Source organism: Macaca nemestrina, chromosome X (genome assembly GCF_043159975.1).
Source record: "Macaca nemestrina isolate mMacNem1 chromosome X, mMacNem.hap1, whole genome shotgun sequence".
Classification (NCBI taxonomy): domain Eukaryota; kingdom Metazoa; phylum Chordata; class Mammalia; order Primates; family Cercopithecidae; genus Macaca; species Macaca nemestrina.
The window spans coordinates 111,599,341-111,619,516 of record NC_092145.1 but is presented as its reverse complement, the minus strand read 5'-3'; the positions used below and the strand labels follow the sequence as shown (position 1 = coordinate 111,619,516).

Genomic DNA, 20,176 nt, shown 5'->3' with positions numbered 1-20,176 from the left:
GCTCTGTTGCCCAGGCTGGAGTGCAATGGTGCCATCTCGGCTCACTGAAACCTCCGCCTCCCGGATTCAAGCGATTCTCCTGCCTCAGCCTCCCAAGTAGCTGGGATTACAGGCGCCTGCCACCACGCCTGGCTAATGTTTTGTATTTTTAGTAAAGATAGGGTTTCACCATGTTGTCCAGGCTGGTCTTGAACTCCTGACCTCAGGTGATCCACCTGCTTTGGCCTCCCAAAGTGCTGGGATTACAGGTGTGAGCCACTGCACCCAGCCTTCAATGTTAACAAGAAGTAATCCCTTACACATCCACTTTAAGCTTTTAATTTCGAGGCCCTGAGTTTAATGTCAAAGTCCTTCCATTTGCACCACCTACCTGTGTCACCTCCCACAGTCCTCAGCCTGTGCCCTCCCATTCCTGCCCCTTGATCTCCAGGTGCTGAGCCAGAGGGTTGTCGGGAGGCCCCTGGACAAAGACACCTACCCTGCCATGCTGCGCCATCTGCCCTCCAGGCTGCCAGTCAAGATGTGGGGCAGGATTTTGGAGAAACAGGTGAACAAAGTGGCCGCTGGGGTTCTGGGGCAAGGGTGTTGACACTGAAGCTAGTCTAGTAACCTGTTTCCCTTCTCTGCCGGCTTCCATTTCCTGTCCTCCTCTCTCCCTTTCTCTTTCAGAGACAAGCAGAGGGCAGCAGAGGCCCATGGAAAGGCCCGGCTCTAAGCCACGGAGGGCCCTGTGCTCAGGTGTGCAGGGCTGGGCCAGGGCTGAGGGCTGGCTCCTCCCCCAGTTTACCAGGGACAGGTGGAGAGATACAAAGGTGACTCACGCAGGGTGTCCCTGAAGCTGTCACGATTAAGGCCATGTGGAGAGAGGCTAAGAAACACAGCGCTGACCTTGAGCTTTAGGAGAGGAATTCAGAGGCCCCTGGCAACCTGAAGGGGACCTTGAAGAGGACCCTGTAGGAAGACAGAACCATTCCCTGTGGAGGAGGCCAAAGGAGGAAGGACATGGTGTTCCGGGTACTCTGACTATAGGGATTTTTTTTTTTTTTTTCTTTTTTTTTTTTTTTTTTTTTTTTTGAGACGGAGTCTCGCTCTGTTACCCAGGCTGGACTGCAGTGGCCGGATCTCAGCTCACTGCAACCTCCGCCTCCCGGGTTCACGCCATTCTCCTGCCTCAGCCTCCTGAGTAGCTGGGACTACAGGCGCTCGCCACCTCGCCCGGCTAGATTTTTGTATTTTTTAGTAGAGACGGGGTTTCACCGTGTTAGCCAGGATGGTCTCGATCTCCTGACCTCGTGATCCGCCCATCTCGGCCTCCCAAAGTGCTGGGATTACAGGCTTGAGCCACCGCGCCCGGCCGACTATAGGGATTTTATAGGTTGTGGTGAGAAATGAAATGGATTACATTTTTGTAGAGTGTGTAAAACGGGGCTTGGCACACAGTAAGCCTTGTGTGATTACTATGCCTTTTTTTTTTTTTTTTTTTGAGACCGAGGTTTGCTCTTGCTGCCCAGGGTGGAGTGCAGCAGTGCGATCTCAGGTCACTGCAACCTCTGCCTCCCAGGTTCGAGCGATTCTTCTGCCTCAGCCTCCCTAATAGGGGATTACAGGCGCACACCACCATGCCCACCTAATTTTTGTATTTTTAATAGAGACAGGATTTCACCATGTAGGCCAGGCTCAAACTCCTGACCTCATGTAATCCACCCACCTCAGCCTCCCAAAGTGCTAGGATTACAGGTGTGAGCCACCGCACTCAGTCCTTTGTGTGATGACTATGTCTTGATCATCATTTTATAAAGCAGGCTTTGTAACTTCACCTCCAAGACCCCGCAGGATCCAGACCCTGCCTTGTCCTCCCACTCATCTCTTACTCACTCTTGGGTTCTGAGCCACGCTGGCCTTCCTGTTCTTGAAGAGAGCCATCCCTGCTCATCCTTGAATTTGCAAGGATGGAGCTCCGAGTCCACAAAGCAGGATCTGGGGAGTGAATCTGAGCTGGCAGGGAACTGAATAATGGGAGGAATAGGTGGAGTTTATTTCCAATAGACTATCAAAATGATACGGATGTGGCCAAAGCAGTGCTTAGGGAAAATCTATAGTTCTAAATGCACAGATCAGAAAAGTAGAAAAGTTGAAAATCAATGACCTGAGCTTCCCTATCAAGAAACTGGGAAAAGAATGGCAAATGGAACCTAAGACAGTAGAAGGAAAGAAATTATAACAGCAGAAACTGGTGAAATAGAAAACAAACATACAATAAAGCCAACAATGTCAAAAGTTGATTCTTTGAACAGAATAATAAAATATTAGCAATGTCTATTTTATCTCGAGAAATTAAGAGAAAATATATAGATTGCCAATTATCAGGAAAGTAAATAGGGTATTGTGACAGATTCTATAGATGTTAGAAGGTTAATAAGGGCTGGGTGCAGTGGCTCATGCCTGTAATCCCAACACTCTGGGAGGCTGAGGAGGGAGGATCGCTTGAGCCCAAGAGTTCAAGACCAGCCTGGGAAACACAGTGAGCCCTCACCTCTACAAAAAAATGAAAAAAGAAAACAAAAAATAGTTGGGCATGGTGGCACACACCTGTAATCCCAGCTACTAGGGAGGCTGAAGTAGGAGGATTGCTTGAGTCCAGGAGGTTGAGAATGCAGTGAGCTGTGATCATGCCACTGTACTCCAGGCTGGGCAACAAAGCAAGACCCTGTCTCAAAAAGGGAATTAAAAAAGAAAGTTAATAAAATTTTTTTCAACATATGACTTTATTTTCAATGGAGCCAAAATGTTGGTCATTTTCTCTTTCTACAGTTCCTATGTCCATGTGGATCTTTTGTATCCACTGGGAGAGCAGAACTCAGCAACTTCGCTAATGCCTCCTCCGCTCAGGAAAATAGAATGGTACAGGATTTTTTTTTAGCTGGAGCTCAGTGAAATCAATTGTTTAAAATGGGCTGGTTTCAATGGAACTAAACGCAGTGGAATAGAAAATAATAAAATAGCAAAGGGTAGAATGGAATCCAATTGAATCGAATAGAACAGAATAGAAATTAGTTAGACTTTGTGCCAAGCACTGTCCCTAGTTGTTCCAGTAGATATTTATTTATTGAACAAATATGATTGAACCAGTTGTTTGGGAAAGAGTGGGGAACAAAACAAACAGAAGCCCCTGCTCTTATGAAGCTTACATTCTAGTCAGGGAGACAGGCATTACCATCTGCAAAGGCCCTGAAATGAAAGGTACAAGGGTGGTCCTTATGAGGAACAGGAAAAAGGACAGTGTAGATTGGAGTTCAAGAGCAATGGATGAGACTGTAGAGATAGGGGGTCATTGTAACTGAGTCTAGATTTTAAGAAGATAACTACACATCATCATCATCAATCCTTTTATAGCACTTGATATGTATCGGGCATTATTCTATGCCCTTAAAAACAGTACTTTTTAAAAACTCTCACAATACTCCTATATGTATAAAATCATGCTCATTTTATAGAAGGGGAAACCAAGGCACAGAGAAATTAGAGAAATTATTTAAATGTCAGTCTGGCTCCAGAATCTTTTATTTTTATTTATTTATTTATTTATTTTTTGAGACATGGTCTTGCTCTGTCACCCGGGAGTCTGGTTGCGTGATCATAGATCATTGCAATCTCTGGTCCCAGGCTCAAGTGATTCTCCCACCTCAGGCCCCCAAGTAACCGGAACTACACATGAGCGTCCCCCAACCTAGCTAATTTTTGTATTTTTTTGTAGATACAGGGTCTCACTGTGTTGCCCAGGCTGATCTCAAACTCCTGGGTTCTAGGGATCTGCCTGCCTCAGCCTCCCAAAGTGCTGAGATTCCAGGCGCCACCGCCAGAATGTATTCTTTTAAGCATTATACTCCATTGCTTATAGTGCCAGACCACAGGTGCTTTATAATCCTGTAGCAGAGATACTGTAAATACACAAATTACTAAATAATTCAAGTCAAGAGAAAGATCTGATGGGAAGTGTGCTGACAGCGGGAAAGTGGAAGGGGTGGTAGTAGTCCTCCCTCTGGGTGTCAAGGTGGATCTGTAAACACGCATGCCCAGAAACCTTCATTTCTTCTGAGATGCCCCCTTCTTGTCCTGTTCTCTGTGACTGAAGCTGCAGAATGAGAAAGCAGGGGGCTGGGTAAAATTGGCCAATTCACAGAACTGGGCCTCCTCTGTGTCTTGTCACTTCTTGGAAAAGAGATGAATTCTATTTAGGGGAAAACAGGGAGGGCATTGTCTTGGTCTCCACTCCACTAATCTTCACTTCTGGAAGAGGAGAAAGGGAACAAGAAGGCCAGGTGCAGTGGCTCACCCCTGTAATCCCAGCACTCTGGGAGGCCAAGGCAGGCAGATCACTTCAGGTCAGGAGTTTGAGACCAGCCTGATCAAAATGGTGAAACCCTGTCTCTACTAAAAATACAAAAATTAGCTGGGCATGGTGGCGCACACCTGTAGTCCCAGCTACTCAGGAGGCTGAGGCAGGAGAATCGCTTGAAGCCAGGAGGCGGAGGTTGCAGTGAGCTGAGATTGTGCCACTGCACTCCAGCCTGGGCAACAGAGTGAGACTCTGTCTCAAAAAAAAAAAAAAAAAGAAAGGGAACAAGAAAACAGTGGAGAGTGGTCATGGCAGACAGGTGGGCTCTTGTGAATCCACACATGGGCAGTAAGACTCTACCAATAAGTATTCTCTCAGGCCTTTCCCCTTGAAAGAGGGTGAGGAGGAAGTAGAGTAATTAGGGAGGTAGGGGGAGGTAAGGAGAAGAAAACACGGGCATGACAAGTGGCAATGTGGTCTCCTCTGACTTTTTTTTCTTTTTTTAGTCGTGGAGGGACAGCAGTCAGACCCCTCCCCCATGTCTTATCCGTAGACTTGACCACATCGTGATGACGGTGAAGAGCATCAAAGACACCACCAAGTTTTATTCCAAGATCCTGGGCATGGAGGTCGTGACTTTTAAGGTAACCACTTTCCCAAATGCCAAAATTCAGGTGGGCTAAAATTTGTTGATAACACTTTAACATATAACTTAACTCTAAAAGGAAAACCACGGGAAATCTGAGAGAAAATATAAAGAGATCAATAGAGGAGATTCCAGATTGAATATATGGGCTTCCAGAGAGACAATGGAGAAAAAGAAGAGGAGGAAATTATCATAGAAACAATACAAGAGAACTCTGCAGTCGCCACATGAAAAAGGTTAACCAAGTATCCAGCATGTTGACACTTAAATGGATCCTTATGAAATTATAGAACATCAAACTGAAAAAGTAGATGCTAAGAGCTTTCATAGAGATTAAAAAGTAGATTATCTACAAAGGAAAAAAAAAAACAAACAAATATCAGATTTTCCAAGAGACCAGAGACCAAAAGATAAAAGGACACCTTCAAGACTCTGAGGGGAAAATTTTCCACCTAGAATTCTATGTCCAACCAAACTATTAACCAAAGGTAAATGTAGGGGCCAGTAATCCCAGCACATTGGGAGGCCGAGGTGGGTGGATCACTTCAGGTCAGGAGTTTGAGACCAGCCTGACCAACATAGCAAAACCTCGTCTCTACTAAAAATACAAAAATCTGCCATGCATGCTGGTGCACGCCTGTAATCCCAGCTACTTGGGAGGCTGAGGCATGAGAATTGCTTGAGCCTGGGAGGCAGAGGTTGCAGTGAGCCGAGATTGCACCACAGCACTATCTAGTCTGAGTGACAGAGCAAGACTGTATCAAAAACAAACAAACAAACAAACAAAAAGGTAAATGTAGAATAAAAGCATTTTTAGTCATGCGAAGTCTTAGAAAATTTCCCACTTGCTTTGAAAATTACTTAAGGGTATGCTATATCAAAATGGGGGACTGGTCGGGCACGGTGGCTCATGCCTGTAATCCCAGCATTCTGGGAGGCAGAGGTTGCAGTGAGCCGAGATTGCACCACTGCACTCCAGCCTGGGTGACAAAGCAAGACTCCATTTCAAAAGAAAAAGATGACTAATGTCAGAATATGGAAGTCAGGCCACAACAGATCCCAAGAGGAGGATCCCAGAAAGGCACTTAGAGAACAATCAGTCCAGTTTGGTACAGGTGTAAGAAAGACCCCAGGAAAGACAGATCCAAGGGAAAAAAGAGGTTTCCAGAGATTGAACTATCCTTGAGAATTTGGAACAACTTCAAAAAAGGCAAATGCAAAGAAAGCAAAAAATGCCTAAGATGTGCTTCAGTAAGTGAATGGCTGTATCAACTGTGGCACATCCAGACAATGAAATATTATTCAGTGATAAAAATAAATGGATTATCTGCCAGGTGCGGTGGCTCACGCCTGTAATCCCAATACTTTGGGAGGCTGAGGCGGGTGGACCACCTGAGTCAGGAGTTTGAGACCAGCCTGGCCAACATGGTGAAACCCCATCTCCACTAAAAATACAAAAATTAGCCAGGCATGGTGGCGGGTGCCTGTAATCCCAGCTACTCAGGAGGCTGAGGCAGGAGAATCACTTGAACCCAGGAGGCGGAGGTTGCAGTGAGCCAAGATTGCGCCATTGCACTCCAGCCTGGGTGACAGAGCAAAACTCTGTCTCAAATAGATAAATTAATTAAATAAAATAAATGGACTATCAATCCATGAAAAGACATGGAGGAAACTTAAGCGCCTATTACTAAGTAAAAGAAGTGGGGGAGGCTGTGCATATGTGGGGGCAAGGTGTATATATCCCTATACCTTCTGTTCACTTTTGCTGTGGACCTAAAACCGCTCTAAAACAATTAAGTACACATGAACACCTCCCCCCACCGACACACACACACATATAACTTAAATAGAAAGGGCTCGAGGAATCACAAACAGGAGAAGAAAAATTTTTTTAGACATGGTCTCGCTCTGTTGCCCAGGCTGGACTGCAGTGTTGCGATCATGGCTCACCACAGCCTGAACCTCCTGGACTCAGGTGCTTCTCTTGCCTCACCCTCCTGAGTAGCTAAGACTGTAGGCACGTGCCACCACATCTGGCCAATTTTTTCTATTTGGGTAAAAATGTTAAATCTAACATGGAACCTTATGCAGAAATGTAGTATTATGCAACATCAGACTGGATGTGTACACAGCAACATGAATGGGTCTTGAAAAGAACGTGCTGAGTGAAAAATGAAGAAACAATCAGGTCTACAGCATGCTACCCTTTACAATACACACACATAAAACAGTAACACACTTTTTACAGCAATTTATGAAAACCCAAGGATACACATCAAACACATTATAATGGTTGCTTAAGGTAGAGATGGGAATGGAGAATGAAGAGAAAAAGATAAATAAAACAAGAGATAGTCCTTGCGTGGGCCAATGGTGACAATGAGGTATATGATGCCTCAACCTCTGTACTTGGACACAATGGAGTGAAATTTCAGAACATTAGGATTAAGAAAAATCCTAAAGCTGCAGTAGTGGAAGATGGATGTATCACCAACCAAATAATAGAATATGCAGATGAACATCAGACTTCTTAACAGCAACACCATATTTGGGGAAGACAATGAAGCAACATATTTAAAAGGCTATGGGAAAATAAGCTGCAACCTACAATTGTACACTGAGCCAAACTATCTTCAAGTCCAAAAGTGAAATAAAATCGGCCAGACGTGGTGGCTCACACCTGTAATCCCAATACTTTGAGAGGCTGAGATGGGTGGATCACTTGAAGTCAGGAGTTCAAGACCAGCCTGGACAACATGCTGAAACCCTATCTCTACTAAAACTACAAAAATTACCCAAGCATGGTGGCTTGCGCCTGTAGTTCCAGCTACTCGGGAGGCTGAGGCAGGAGAATCGCTTGAACTCAGGAGGCAGAGGTTGCAGTGAGCCAAGATCTCACCATTGCACTCCAGCCAGGGTAACAGAGCGAGACTCTGTCTCAAAAAAAAAAGAAAAAGAAAAGTGAAATAAAGTCATTTTCTGATTGAATGGATGTGGTATCATTCATAGTGATATAAAAGAGATAGAAAAAGAAAAAAAAATGGCACATGTTGAGAGGTCCAGGAGAGGGAGGAGCCATGAAGAACATGGCAGGGCTGTGAGTTAGTCTGTAGTTGATCTACAAAAATAAACTTGCAGCCAGGCGTGGTGGCTCATGCCTGCAATCCCAACACTTTGAGAGGATGAGGCAGGAGGATCGCTTGAGCTCAGGAGTTGGAGTCCAGCCTGGGCAACATACTGAGACTATTGTCTCCACAAAAAAAAAAAAAAAAAAAAAGTTTTATAATTAGCCAGGCATGGTGGTGCGCACCTGTAATCCCAGCTACTCAGGAGGCTGAGGCAGGATTGCTTGAGGCCAGGAAGTCAAGGCTGCAGTGAGCCATGATTGCACCATTGCATTCCAGCCTGGGTGACAGAACGAGACTCTGTCTCTTAAAAAAATTAAATAAATAAAATAAACATGCAAGTGGGTTATTTAAAGATTGTAAAGGAGCTAAAAGAGAAACTAAAAATGATAATCAAATTGTGTTGGAAGAGGTAGTAATGTGAATGAGCTAAATTCTCATTTATCATAGCAGGGAGATGATAGGAAATATCTCAAGTTGCTAAATCAAGAAATAGTGATGCGGCTGGGCACACTGGCTCACACCTGTAATGCCAGCACTTTGGGAGGTTGAGGTGGGGATCACTTGAGCCAGGAGTTCGAGACCAGCCTGGGCAACATGGGGAGACCCGGTCTCTACAAAAAATAAAAAAATTAGCCAGGCATGGTGGGGTGTGCCTGTGGTCCCTGCTACTCAGAGGCTGAGGCTGCAGGATTACTTGAGCCTGGGAGGTTGAGGCTGCAGTGAGCCATGATCACTGCCCTGAAGCCTGGGCAACAGAGCAAGATCCTGTCTCAAAAAAAAAAAAAAAAAAGACCAGCCACAGTGGCTCACGCCTGTAATCTCAGTACTTTGGGAGGCCGAGGTGGGCAGATCACCTAAGGTCAGGAGTTCGAGACCAGCCTGGCCAACATAGAAAACCCCATCTCTACTAAAAATATAATAATTAGCTGGACATGGTGGCGTGCGTCTGTAGTCCCAGCTACTCCGAAGGCTGAGGCACAAGAATCACCTGAACCAGGAATGTGGAGGTTGCGGTGAGCCAAAATTGTGCCACTGCACTCCAGCCTGGGCAACAGAACAAGACTCTGTCTCAAAAAATAATAATAAATAAATAAATAAACAGTGGTGCATCCGTTAGGGACTTTGGAGGCACATAGGAGAAAACTCAACTAACTAACTGTGGGTTAAACAAGACAGAGTTTTCTTTTCCTCTCACTGAACAATCAGTCCAGAGGTAGTCAGGTCATGGGCAGTGGCTGGGAAGCAAGAGGAAGTGAATGGGCAATAAGAGCCAGCACAGTGGGGTAGGGAGGTTCCCGGAAGCCCCACCCACACCTCTGCCCCCATCTCATTACCCAGTCCAGCTAACGTGGCCTCCGGATGTGCTGGGAAATGTAGGTTTTTTAAGTTGGGCACACAGTTGACCCCACTGAAATTTCTGTTGTTTATAAGAAATAAAGGGGAAATGTATACTCGGTAGGCAAATTGCTATCTCTGCCTTGGGTGGTATAAGCACTATTTGGAGATACGGAAATAATTTCAGGGAGAAATGAACTCGTACACTTGCCTCTAGGGAATGAGACTTGGGTGGGGCAAAAGGTTGTTGTGTAGTAGCCCCATTCTAGTTTTTATTTTTTTAAAACCTTGTTGGGATGGGTGGAAAGGCTTCATCTCACACTCACCTTGGAGGTTTAATTCTAGGCTGTTGTCTCTGCCCTTCCCCGCCAAGTAGGAAGACCGGAAAGCACTGTGTTTTGGAGACCAGAAATTTAACCTCCACGAGGTGGGAAAGGAATTTGAACCCAAAGCCGCTCACCCGGTTCCTGGCTCCCTGGACATATGTCTGATAACAGAGGTGCCTTTGGAGGAAATGATCCAGCACCTCAAGGTGAGTGGGACTTCTCTTCTTTTTGCAAAAGCTGCTGCAAACACAGTGAAAACAGAAGCATGACCCAGAGAGGTAACGAGTTTTACCACAACCAGATAATGTCTGCACACAGTTATGTACTCACTATTTTGACTGACATAATTTTTTCATGTAAATAAATGTATTTAAAAAGGAAACTAAGCATCCCCATTGTAAAACAAACCAACAAGAAACAAAAAAACCTACATTTATACACTTAAATCCTTTTTTTTTTTTTTTAGATAGTCTTGCTCTGTCGCCCAGGCTGGAGTACAGTGGCGTGATCTCAGGGTCACTGCAACTTGCACCTCCCAGGTTCAAGCGATTCTCCTGTCTTAGCCTCCCAAGTCGCTGGTACTACAGGCGCGTGCCACCACACCTGGCTAATTTTTGTAGTTTTAGTAGAGACGGGGTTTCACCATGTTGGCCAGGATGGTCTCAAACTCCTGACCTCAAGTGCTCCACCCACCTTGGCCTCCCAAAGTGCTGGCATTACAGGCATCAGCCACGTGCCCAGCCCTAAATACATTTATATAAAAAGAAAATGTTCATCTAAGTACATGAAAAACCCATTATGTCTTGGCATAAAGGAAAAGTAACTGTAAAAACCAACAGCTATAAAAGCATAACAATGTCATTAGATTCTAGCCACTTCCATTCCCTGTACTCCCTGGCCCTGACATTACAAAGGGAGATATAGCAGGTGGTTAAAGAGATACTAAGAACTTGTTAGCATCCACCTTCTTTGTATAACAAGAAGGACTGAAAGAAGATTGAAGAGGGAATAATTTCTGATTTGCTGTTATTTAATCCAGTGTCTCTGTAATACTTAAAATGATGTCATCTAGAAGAGGCATTGGCTGGGCATGGTCACTCACACCTGTAATCCCAGCACTTTGGGAGGCTGAGGTGGGAGGATCATTTGGGCCAGGAGTTCCAGACCAACCTGGGCAACATAGTGAGATCCCATCTCCACAAAAAATAAAAAAATTAGCCAGGCGTGGTAATGCATGCCCGTAATCCTAGCTACTTAAGAGGGTGAAGTGGGAGGATCACTTGAGCCCAGGAAGTTGAGGCTGCAGTGAGCTATGATCACGCCACTGCACTCCAGCCTGGGTGATACAGCAAGACCCTGTCTCTAAAAAATTAAAATAAGGCCAGGAGCACAGTGGCTCATGCCTGTAATCCCAGTGCTTTAGGAGGCCAAGGAGGGAGGATCACTTGAACCCAGGAATTTGAGACCAGCCTGGGTAACATGGTAAGACCCTGTGTCTACATAAAATACAAAAAAAATTAGCCGGACGTGGCAGTGTGTGCCTATAGTCTCAGCTACTTGGGTGGCTAAAAGGTAGGAGGATTGTTTGAGCCCGGGTGGAGGCTGTAGTGAGCTGTGATTGCACCACTGCATACTAGTCAGGGTGACAGAGCAAGGCCCCGCTTCTACAATAAATAAAGGGATATTAGTTTCCCTTTTGCAGAACACAGATTGAGGTCTTATATATATTCTGTGCAAATAACCTACACGCCTTCTTTGGGAAGTGTCAGTGAAAAAGACTGGTTTGGAAGGAAAATGGGTGAAGCATAGGGGTTCAGAGTATGGTCGTTGACCCAGACTGCCTGGGTTCGAATTCTGGTTCTGCCACTTACTAGATAATACTAGGCACTATTATCCTTCCCATTTTACAGATGAGGAGACCAAGGTACAGGGTAGTTAGGTACTGTGCCCAAGGCCATCTAGCTGATAAGTGGCTGGAACAGAGTGATGGGGGGAGGATGATAGGAGATGAGGTCAGAAAGATACAGTGGTGTTCTAAGGTCTTCTGGGCCACTATAAGGAATTAAATTTTACAGACCGGGTGCAATGGCTCATGCCTGTAATTCCAGCACTTTAGGCGGGCAGATCACTTGAGGTCAGGAGTTCGCGACCAGCCTGGGCAGCATAGCAAGACCTCATCTCTATGAAAAATAGCTGGGCATGGAGGCATGCGCCTGTAATCGCAGCTACTCAGGAGGCTGAGGTGGGAGAATTGCTTAAGCCCGGGAGGCAGCAGAGGTTGCAGTGAGCTGAGATCTCACCACTGCACTCCAGCCTGGGCAACAGAGTGAGACTCTGTCTCAAAAAAAAAAAAAAAAAAAAAAAAGAATTAAATTTTGGTCTCACACACTTTGATGAATGACTTTTGTCTTTTCTTCCCACCTCAGGCTTGTGATGTCCCTATTGAGGAGGGGCCAGTCCCCAGAACAGGGGCAAAAGGGCCTATTATGTCCATCTACTTCCGAGACCCCGACAGAAATCTGATTGAGGTGTCAAACTACATCTCCTCGTGATGGAGGCACATTCTGTCCTCCTCCTCCATTCTGTCCCCCTCGATGTCGCCCTCTCCTTTCCTTCCTGCAAACCCCCACCCAGGCCCAGAGACCTCTGAGGACTGAGGACTTAGGCACTTCACACATCCTGCTCAGGGGGGACCCAAGACAGGTTTGGGACCAAACCTACATGTCTGTATGTCATCCAAGCTGGCCTAATAAATGCATAACCTCTCTACGAATACGGGATCTTCATTATTGTATTGGAGCCATGCATGGGTGTTTATGTAAGGTGTGAGATCTCTGAGCTATTCGGTCGGAGGCCTATGACAGGGTATGACACCTCTGAGCACGGAATCTAGGATCATCCCCTTGGGATTCAAGGCTCCTGACAGATTTCTCCTTGTCAGTGATGCCATCATCTTCATCCTTTCCTAACTCGCCTCACTCCTCCAGTTGCTGCCTGCTGTTTCCTCCATTCCTAGGCCTCGCAGAATCCCAGGATCTCTCATTCCCATCAGACCTTCCAGGACCAGCATCAGGCGATACTACCTCTTCCCGGAGAGCCTTCTCTAGTCTCACTCTCAGGGTATTTAGCACTTTCTACCTTTGGATCTAGTAGATCGAAGAGTTCAAGACCAGCCTGGGCAACATAGTGAAACCCTCCCCTCCACAAAATAAATAAATAAATAAATAAACCAAATCATCTCAATTGAAGCATAGCTCATGGCAGGGTAGGCGGGACAAGGTCAAATTTCCTGTTTCTGTGCCCCTCCATCATTCAGTCAACTAAAAATGTATGTTAAGCACCTACTGTGTGCCAGGCACTGTTCCAGGCACTGGAGAGACAGCATTGAGCAAAAGATATAAGCATACCTCTGTTTGTGGAATTGCCATTCTAGTGGGAGAGATAGAAAATAAATAAAACTAAGTAGGTAAAATATTAAGTATGTTACAGGTTGATAAATGGTTTGGAGAAAAAGAAAACACGGAAAAGAGGGAATGCAGATAAAAACTGTTGGGGCAGGTTGGACACAGTGGCCCATCCCTGTAATCCCAGCACTTCGGGGGGCCAAGACAGGCGGATCACTGAGGTCAGGCGTTCGAGACCAGCCTGACCAACATGGCAAAACCCCGTGTCTACTAAAAATACAAAAATTAGCTGGGCGTGGTGGCCTATGTCTGTAGTCCCAGCTACTCGGGAGGCTGAGGCACCAGAATTGCTTAAACCCAAAGGCAGAGGTTGCATGAGCCGAGATCGCGCCACTGCACTCCTTCCTGGGTGACAGAGCGAGACTCTGACTTGAAAAAAAAGAAATTGCTGGGGCAGCTTCTGATGTCTAATGAGGTGGTCCCGGAAAGTGTGACTGAGAAGGGTCTTGAGCACAGATCTGAAGAGATGAGTAAGCCACACAGCTAGCCAGTGGAGGAAGGGCACACCAGGCAGAGGCATCGGCCAGTGCAAAGGCCCTAATGCATGAATGTGCCTGGTGTGTGTGAGGAACAGCAAGGAAGTCAGTGGGGGAAGCAAGCGGTATAGATGGGTGGGGTCTGGCAGGCCAGGGCAAGGGCTTTGTCTTTTACTCTGAGTGACAGGCAGCTGAAGGAAGGTTGTGGACAGAGGAGGGACGTGATCTGATTTAGGATTTAACAGGCTCCCTCTGGCCACTGCATGGAAAATATACTGTCAGAACGAGGGTGGAAACAGGCGATCAGTGAAGGGGAGGCCACTGCAGTGGTCCACACAAGTGTGATGGTGGGACACGGGAAGTGATTTTTATTTGTTTGGGGTTTTTCTTTTTTTTTTTTTTTGGTAGAGTCGGGGTCTCACTATGTTGCTCAGGCTGGTGTCGAACTCCTGGCCTCAAGAGATCCTCCTGCCGGGCGCGGTAGCTCACATCTATAATCCCAGCACTTTGGGAGGCTAAGGCGGGCAGATTACGAGGTCAGGAGATCAAGACTATCTTGGCTAACAGCCTGGGTGACAGAGCCAGACCTGTCAAAAAAAAAACCAAAAAAAACCCAGAAAACCTGCTACAGTTTTTGTTTCTTCTTTCTCTCTTTCCTTCCTTCCTTCCTTCCTTCCTTCCTTCCTTCCTTCCTTCTTTCCCTCCCCCATCCCTCCCTTTCTTTCCTTCCTTTCCTCCTTTCCTTTCCCTTCCCTCCCTTCCCCTTCCCCTTCCTTCCTTCCCTTCCCTTTCCTTTCCTTTCCTTTCCTTCTTTTTTCCACTGCCGGAAAATGCTACAGGTTTTAGGAAAACCTTTTACATACTAAAACTCATATCCTTATACTCCCTCTCTTCGCAGCACTTTTGGGGCTCCTTGGCGGTTCATTCACAGGGTCTGGCTGAACTACCCTCTGAAGACTATTTAGCGACCAGAGTCCAGAAAACCAGGGGCTCCTTTACTTCAAGAGACTCTCACACATGCTCCTTTATCTATCACTCCTTCACTCAGGAATCCGCACACTTTCCTTCCCACTTGCCTGACTCATCTGCCTGTCCCTTCTCTTGTTTTAGAATCCGAAATGTCCTCAGGCCTCTTCTCTAGCTGACATCCTCTTTTTCGGGAACTCATCCAGTCCCTATCTTCGAAATATCTCCAGAATCTAACCATTAAAAAAAATCATCTCCTGGCTGATCTGGCCACTGCACTCCAGCCTGGGCAACACAGCGAGACTCTGTATCAAAAAAAAAAAAATCATCTCCTGGCTGGGTGCAGTGGCTCACGCCTGTAGTCCCAGCAGTTTGGGAGGTTGAGGCAAGAGGATTTTTTTTTTTTTTTTTGAGACGGTGTCTCTCTCTGTCACCCAGGCTGGAGTGCAGTGGAACAATCTCGGCTCACTGCAAGCTCCGCCTCCTGTTCACGCCATTCTCCTGCCTCAGCCTCCCGAGTAGGTGGAACTACAGGTGCGTGCCACCACGCCCGGCTAGTTTTTTGTATTTTCAGTAGAGACGGGGTTTCACCATGTTAGCCAGGATGGTCTTGATCTCCTGAGCTTGTGATCTGCCTACCTCGGCCTCCCAAAGTGCTGGGATTACAGGCATGAGCCACTGTGCCCGGCCCCGGCAAATTTTTAAATTTTTTGTAGAAACAGGGTCTCGCTATGTTGCCCGGGCTGGCTTCAAACTCCTGGGGTCAAGGGATCCTCCCACCTCAGCCTCCCAAAGTGCTGGGATTACAGGCATGAGCCACCAAGCCCAGCCAGGTTTTCTGCCTCATTCTAAAAGACAATTTGCCATGAACCCAGACATTATATGCCCGGAGATGGATGATTTATGGATGAAAGGAAAGAGAAAATGAAGGAATAGAGGAAGGAAGGAAGGAACAGACGGGTGGATGGGTGAATGGGTAGGTAGATGAATAAATGGGTAGATGCTCTGATATTTCCTCCCTCCTCCCCTGAGAAACTCCTTCACAGTTGTGCAGAGAGAGAGGAATATGAGTTTATAAATTGCAGATTTGTTATAATAGGGAAAGAAACTAGAAACAATGCAAATGTTCATCAACAGATGAATGGTTAAACAAAATGTGGTATATCCGTTCCATGGAATATTACTTTCAATAAAAGGGAACGAACTTATGAGGCCAGCATTACTCTGATGAGAAAACTAGACAAAGACATCACAAGAAAACTACAGACCAATATCTCTTATAAGTATAGATGCAAAAATCCTCAATAAAATACAAGTAAGTAGAATCCAGCAACATATAAAAGGATTATACACCACAGCCAAGTGGGATTTATCCTAAGAATGCAAAGTTTGGTCAACTAATGGAAATCAATCAATATAATGCATTATATTAATATAATAAAGAACAAACACCACATGATCTTTTCAGGAGATGCAGAAAAAACGTTTGACAAAATTCAACACTCCTTCATGATAAAAACACTCAACAAACTAGGAATAGAAGAGAACTTCCTCAACCTGATAAAGGACACCCACAAAAAACCCACAGCTAACATCATACTTAATGCTGAAAGTTGGAAAGTAACAACACAAGGATTCCCCTTCTCACCACATCTTTTCAACATTGTACTGGATGCTCTAGCTGGGGCAATTAGGCAACAAAAAGAAATAAAAGGTATCCATATTGGAAAGGAAGAAGTAAAACTATCCCTCTATGCAGATGACATGATTTTATACATAGAAAATATTAAAGAATCCACAACAAAACCATTAGAGCACCATTAGTGCATAACCATTAGAGCAAGGTTGCAGGATATGAGATTTTGTATGATTCAAGATCATACAAAGCTTAACCATATATGCTAGCAATTAACAATCCAAAAGTGAAATTAAGAAACTATTCCATTTACAATAGCTTCAAAATGAATAAAATACTTAGTAATAAAATGAATGAAAGAAGGGCAAGATTTACACACTGAAAACTATAAAATATTATTGAAAGAACTTAAAGAAGACCTAAATAAATGGAAAGACATCACATGTTCGTGGACTGGAAGACTTTATAGTGTTAAGATGGCAATACTCCCCCAATTGATCTATAGGCTTGATGCAATCCCTATCAGAATCCCAGCTTGCTTCTTTGCAGAACTGACAAGCTGATTCACATGGGAGTGCTAGGGGCCCAAAATACAACAATCTTGAAACAGAAAAACAAAGTTGGAGGACTTGCACCTCCCAGTTTAAAAACTTACTATATAGCTACAGTAATCAAGACCATGTGCTACTGGCATTAAAACATACATACAAATTAATGAAATAGAATTGAAAGTCCAGAAATAAATTCATACATTATAGGCAACTGATTTTTTTGAGACAGGGACTTGCTCTGTTGCCCAGTCACAAACACAGCTCACTGCAGCCTCAAACTCCTGGGCTAAGTGATCCTCCCACCTCAGCCTCCCAAGTAGCTGGGACTACAAGCATGCACCATCATGCTCAGCTAATTTTTTAAAATCTTTTTGTAGAGACAGGGTCTCACTGTGTTGGACAGACTGAACTCCTGGGTTCAAGTGATCCTCCCACCTTAGCCTCCCAAAATGCTGGGATTACAGGTGTTAGCCACTGTGTCCAGCCAGCAATTGATTTTTGACAAGTGTACCAAGACCATTCAATGGGGAAAGAATGCTCCTTTCAACAAATGGTGCTGAGACAGCTGAGTATCCACATGCAAAAGAATAAAGTGGGACCCCTTCCTCATACCATATACAAAAAACAACTCAAAACAGATCAAATACCTAAATATAAGAGCTAAAACCATAAAACTTTTAGAATGGGGGTCCCTAACTCCCGGGCCACAGACCCATCTGTGGTGTCTTAGAAACTGGGCCACACAGCAGGAGGTGAGCTGTAGCTTGCTGCCATTCATGAAGCTGAGCCCTGCCTCCTGTCAAATCAGCTGCAGCGTTGGATTCTCTTAGGAGCTGAAACCCTATTGTGAACTGTGCATGCGAGGGATCTAGTTGTGCGCTCCTTATGAGACTCTGATATAATGCGCTTGAATCATCCTGAAAACATCCCCACTTCTGTGGAAAAAAACTGTCTTCCACGAAACCAGTCCCTGGTGCCAAAAAAGGTTAGGGACTGCTACTTTAGAAGAAAACAGGCATAAGTCTTTGTGACCTTGGATTAGGCAATGGTTTTTAGACATGACATGTAAAGCATAAGCAGCCAACGAAAAAATAGATACATTGGAGTTCATCAAAACTATAAGCTTTCTGGCCGGACGCAGTGGCTCACGCCTGTAATCTCACCACTTTGTGAGGCTGAAGTGAGTGGACTGCTTGAACTCAGGTGTTCAAGACCAGCCAGGGCAACAAGGTGAAACCCTGTCTCTGCAAAAAGTACAAAAATTAGCCAGGAATGGTGGCATGCACCTGTAGTCCCAGTTACTTGGGGGACTGAGGCAGGAGGATCACTTGAGCCTGGGAGGTCAAGGCCTCAGTGAGCCACGTTCACCCCCACTGTACTCCAGCCTGGGCGACAAAGTGAGACTCTGTTTCAAAAAAAAAAAAAAAAAGTGAAAAGACAACCTATAGAAGACAATATTTGAAAATCACATATCTAAAAAGAGTCTAGTATCCAGAGAACATAAAGAACTCTTACTACTCAACAATGAAAGGACAAATAACCCAATTCAAAGTGGGCAAAGGATTTAAATAAACACTTCTCCAAAGAAGATAAATGAGCCGGGCACAGTGGCTCATGCCTGTAATCCCAGCATTTTGGGAGGCTGAAGCAGATGGATCACTTGTGGTCAGGAGTTCAAGACCGGCCTGGCCAATATAGTGAAACCCCATCTCTCCTAATAATACAAAAATTAGCCAAGCATGGTGGCGGGCGCCTGTAATCCCAGCTACTCAGGAGACTGAGGCAGGATAATCGCTTGAACCTGGGAGGTGGAGGCTGCAGTGAGCCAACATCATGCCACTGCACTCCAGCCTGGGTGACAGAGCAAGACCACATCTCAAAAAAAAAAAAAGAAGAAGAAGAAGAAGATAAATGACCAACAAGTTTATGAAAAGATGCTCAATATCAGTGATCACAGGGAAATGCAAATCAAAACCATAACGAGATACCACTTCACACCCAGTAGGATGGCTAGAATCAAAAGAGGGACAATAAAAAGTGTTGGAGGCCAGGTGTGGTAGCCTGTAATTCCAGCACTTTGCAAGGCCAAGGCGGAAAGATTGCTTGAGCCCAGTAGTTTGAGACTAGCATAAGCAACATGGCGAAAACTCCACCTCTACAAAAAAATTACAAAAATTTAGCTGGGTGTGATGGCATGCACCTGTAGTCCTGGCTACTCAGGAGGCTGAGGTGGGAGGATCACTTGAACCCAGGAGGTTGAGGCTGCAGTGAGCTGAGATCATGCCACTACACTCCAGCCTGGGCAACAGAGTGAGACCCTGCCAAAAAGAAAGAAAGAGAGAGAAAGAGAAAGAGAAAGAAAAGAGAAGAGAAGAGAAGAGAAGAGAAAAGAAAAGAAAAGAAAAGAAAAGAAAAGAAAAGAAAAGAAAAGAAAAGAAAAGAAAAGAAAAGAAAAGAAAAACAAGTGTTGGAGAGAATGTGGTTAAATTTAAATTTGAACCCCCGTACAGTAGCTGTGGAGAACACCTGCAGTTCCTCAGAAAGTTAAACATAGAATTACCATATCACCCCGCAATTCCATTCCTAGTTATATACCCAAGAAAACGAAAAACATATGTCCACATAAAAACTTTCACATGAATGTTTATAGCAGCATTATTCATGATAGCCAAGAGTCCATCAATGGGTGAATGGATAAGCATAATGTGGTATTTCTTTTTTCCCTTTTACCTTTTGAGACAGGGTGTCACTCTGTTGCCCAGGCTGGAGGGCAGTGGTGCAATCATGGCTCACTGCAGCCTCAACTTGCTGATCCTCCCACCTGAGCCTCCCAAGTAGCTGGGACCATAGGCATGCATCACCACACCCGGCTAATCTTTTTTGTAGACACGTGTTCTGGCTATGCTGCCCAGGCTGGTCTCAAACTCCTGGGCTCAAGCAGTCCACCCACCTCAACCTCGCAAAGTGCTGAGATTACAGGCGTGAGCCACCATATCCTAGCTATAATGTAGTAGGTATTTTCATACAGTGGAATATTATTCAGTCATGAAAATGAAGTACTGATACATGCTACAACATGAATGAACCTTAAAAAATCTATGTGAAGTAAAAGAAGGCAGTTACAAAAGGCCACATATTATATGAATACATTTATATGAAATGTCCAAAACAGACAAATTCATAGAGACAAAGAGATTTGCGATGGCCCAGGGATGGGAGGAGAGGGAAATGGAATGGGAGGGTGAATGTTAATAGATACAGAGTTCCTTTTGGGGGTGACGAAAATGTTCTTGAATTAGGTAGTGGATAGTT

General features: G+C 45.0%; 1 protein-coding gene across 2 annotated transcripts; it reads left to right on the top strand.

Annotated features, from left to right (window-relative positions):
- Window positions 1-397: 397 nt before the first annotated feature.
- Window positions 398-12,705, top strand: LOC105493903 (glyoxalase domain containing 5). Of its 2 annotated transcripts, XM_071088713.1 has the most exons (5): window positions 398-547; window positions 670-738; window positions 4,843-4,980; window positions 9,822-9,977; window positions 12,198-12,705. In XM_071088713.1, the coding sequence occupies exons 1-5, from the start codon at window positions 485-487 to the stop codon at window positions 12,321-12,323; spliced, it is 552 nt and encodes a 183-aa protein (XP_070944814.1). In that variant the 5' UTR covers window positions 398-484; the 3' UTR covers window positions 12,324-12,705. The 2 variants fall into 2 exon arrangements, with proteins under 2 accessions (XP_070944814.1, XP_011760174.1); XM_011761872.3 differs by lacking the exon at window positions 670-738 and having other exon boundaries at window positions 401-547; window positions 12,198-12,683.
- Window positions 12,706-20,176: the final 7,471 nt, after the last annotated feature.

Coding starts and splice junctions, on each gene's coding strand:
- LOC105493903 (XM_071088713.1), top strand. CDS start 485: ATGCTGCGCCATCTGCCCTCCAGGCTGCCAGTCAAGATGTGGGGCAGG. Junction 4,981..9,821: donor TGGAGGTCGTGACTTTTAAG/GTAACCACTTTC, acceptor CCCGCCAAGTAG/GAAGACCGGAAAGCACTGTG. Junction 9,978..12,197: donor AAATGATCCAGCACCTCAAG/GTGAGTGGGACT, acceptor TTCCCACCTCAG/GCTTGTGATGTCCCTATTGA.